The following is a 3,368-nucleotide window of genomic DNA, read 5'->3' on the forward strand; positions in this document are numbered from 1 at the left end:
AAAATAGCATCTCAATGCTAAACATGTAGCAATAGCACAGACACTAGCGCTAATGTCAGAATCTACATTTCTAAAGCAGATGCTGAAATGATCAGAAGTTCATGAAACACTTAATACTTTGAGCCAACTTGATGGTTGAATAATCTGAATAAACATCCCCACAGCATGATGCTGATGCTTAAAAACAATAAATATTTTTTTTTATTGAACTCGTTGATTCAGTAATGTAGCATTTAGGGGGATAATCAAAAACATTGTGCTTTTTAAACGGTCTATGAAGGTCCTTCAAAAATAACTTTCTGTTAATTTTAATCTACCAGTGCAGCATTAAAAGATTTTAATTAAATATTTTTGGCTGAACAAGCAAACATATTTTAATAGATCCCAGACCATCAGGGTCTTTGTGCAGCAGTTTATTGTTTCCGTCCCACTCAGTGAGAACATCCAGGCTGTTTTATGACTGAGCCATAAAACAGATATAAAACCTGCAGCCGGAGTAGAAACGGATTCACCGGAGAGAACAGGACTGAGAGGTGAGTTCTGTTCAGGTTCTTTTACCTCCAGTTCATCAGAACCGGGTCAGTCATCCTCAGAGCTGCAGCAGCAATAACCAGCTGGGTGGAAAGATTTCATATTTAATTCAAACGCTCAAATTATTGTTATATTTAACAATAACTTGATTTTATTATTTCTGTACTTTCTAAAAATATATATCCTAATTTACGTTAATGGACAATAATCAAATATTTAAACCAAAATAAGTTAATTGTCAGGAGAAATCAATAAATATAACAGGATTATTAATATTCAAGATATTTGATTTCTGTTGGTATTAAATCAAAAACATTTTTGATTCTTATTTTAAGAATAAATTTGAATTTTAAGTCAAATAAAATTAATTATTGGCTATAAATTACTGTAAATCTTGTGCTGTCTGATTTTTCACTTCTGGATATTTTCCTCTTTGCTGCTGATGAGAAAATAAAATGCTGAGTTGCACGATTTGTGTTTGTTCTCCAGATGAAGCTGTTGGTGCTGCTGCTCCTGGTTCTGTCGGACCTCCTGGCCGTTTCCTCGGCCGGCCTGCAGGACATCGTGAAGAAGAGCATCAAACACAGAAAAGGTGACCATGCTTTTCTGTCAAACTCCTGCAGAAGTGCGATAGATGAGCAAAAAGTCGTTTGACTCAGTTTTAGGCTAAATATTACAAAGCTAAGCAAATTTACACAAAAATGTCAAATGTGCAGAAACGTAATCAGATCAGACCCTAAATAACTTATTTTGATAGTTTGTTAGCAAAAAACTAATTATTTTGGGTTAGTTACACCTTACTGAAACAAATTAAATCACGGTATAAACATAGTTATAAAGTCTTGGTGCGATGCTCTGGAGGAGGGCAGCAGACATCACGGTCGGACAGCGGGGAAGTGAAGGGCCGGTTTGTCCCATTAGGCCGTCAGTTTCCAAAACCAGAAAAAACAAAACAAAACTCCCTCGTAAAAGAGCAAACGGGGTCAGTGTTACCCCCCCAGACTAAACGAGTAAATGTCTAAATGATCCCGTCTCTTAAGACCGTTTGAGAGTTAAAGAAATCTCCCTCATGAACTTTACCGTGGTTCTCTTTCTTGTAGTTTCCTTGCTGAACCCGGAGCTGGAGGACCAGGTTCCTGAACTGGGCGGTACCACCGTTGTGTCCGGGCCCCTGACTCCAGCGGCCTTGGAGCCGCAGCAGGCCCCGCCTTCATCCTTCCTTTTCGGTGACAACGTGAACCTGGAGTGGCTCATCTGGGACGGATCGCTGCCCAACGGCGCCGTTTCCATCTACAACGGTTACACCAAGCGAACGGACTACGTCTGCAAGTACAAGTGCGAGGCTGGCTTCTACAACCCCAGCCTTGGCCCGTACTGCCGGTACCCCTACGGAGACCGAGAGTACTACGCCCCTGAGTTTGAGATCCTGACCAACAAAGATAACTTTGAGTTTCTGGAGTGGAAAGAAGGTTCCTATGGTTCTGTGCCGCAGCATTCGGTGAGAACCTGTGCAGGTGTTGGTATCTTTGTTGGGAAGAACAAGTATGGCCTCGGGAAAGTTGTTCCTCAGTTTGAGGCCTTCTTCCTGCCTTGGGAAGGTGATGAGTTCTGGTACAAGAACTACCAGGTCCTGACCATCAACAGAGACGCCTACACCCAGCACATCACTGACGTCAAGTATGCCATCAACGAGGTCGAGATCTTCCAATACCCGCCCGAAACCATGCGCATCTCCGGAGTCACCAACAACGAGTGCCAGGCCATCGTGAAGACAGTCACCATCTCCAAGACCTCGGAGGTGGAAACCACCTGGAACATCGGCCGAGCCACCATGCTGGGCATCGCAGGAAGCATCACAGCCAAGATCCCCCTGATCGGGTCCGCCGGCATCGAGCTGAGCGGAGAGAAGACGCTGCAGTTCTCCAGAGGAACCACAGTGGTGGAGTCGCTCAGCCACTCCGTGTCTGTGGAGCTCACAGTGCAACCGAACCACTCCTGCAGCGTCCGGATGGAGGGGAGGAAGGTCAAAGCCGACATCCCCTACACGGCTCGGCTGAGCAGAACCTACCGGAACGGGGAGACCCAGTGGACGTCCATCTCTGGGACGTACGACGGAGTCCAGATCGGAGAAGTGCGGGCCGTGGTGGAGCGCTGTGAACCCGTGGCTGATGCTAAGCCCTGTCCGTGAAAGACTGGAGAAGATGCACTGCAAAAAAACCAAACCTTACCAAGTTCTGTTGATCTAGTTTCTAGTGAATAATAAAATTGGAATAAGACAAAACCAATGTTATTATTGAAATAGTCACAGTCTGCCAGTGAAACTAGAACTTTTTGTTTATTGATTACAAAACAAGGTCCTATAACTTGCTAGAAAGTTACTTTTAAGTTAGTTTTGACTTATTTCAATTGTACTGAAATATTTCCCTAGAAACTAGAGCAAAAAATACTTTATTCAATGTGTCTCTAAATGTCATGAATCACAGTGAAAACCCAGATGAGTTCATGTCGTCGTTTGGCTGAATAAAAACGTGAATCTTGTGTGGGTTGGTTTCTGAAAATGACTTTTAAGGTCCGAAATCAATTTAATGTTTGAGCTTTTATAGTTTCCCCAACAAAATCTTACATTTATCCTTTTTTATTATTATTACTTTGGAGAATCACAGAGACAAAGAAAGACCTGAAAATTTATAATTTATGCACCAAATGTCATAAATCATTTTATAACTTTCCACTTCAGTGCAATGAATAACTGTTTGCCCCTTTTAAATTTATTTTGTTTTTGCTTTTTGTCACATAATAAATGTTTCAGCTCATCAAACTAATTTTAATATTGGCTG

General features: G+C 42.1%; 1 protein-coding gene across 1 annotated transcript; it reads left to right on the forward strand.

Annotated features, from left to right (window-relative positions):
- Positions 1–370: 370 nt before the first annotated feature.
- On the forward strand, positions 371–2,780 carry LOC122828518 (natterin-3-like). The gene is made up of 3 exons (XM_044112136.1): positions 371–533; positions 1,021–1,123; positions 1,632–2,780. Exons 2-3 carry the CDS (start codon positions 1,021–1,023, stop codon positions 2,717–2,719), a joined length of 1,191 nt encoding a protein of 396 aa, XP_043968071.1. The 5' UTR covers positions 371–533; the 3' UTR covers positions 2,720–2,780.
- The last annotated feature ends 588 nt before the right edge of the window (positions 2,781–3,368 follow it).

Source organism: Gambusia affinis, linkage group LG03, assembly GCF_019740435.1.
Source record: "Gambusia affinis linkage group LG03, SWU_Gaff_1.0, whole genome shotgun sequence".
NCBI lineage: Eukaryota > Metazoa > Chordata > Actinopteri > Cyprinodontiformes > Poeciliidae > Gambusia > Gambusia affinis.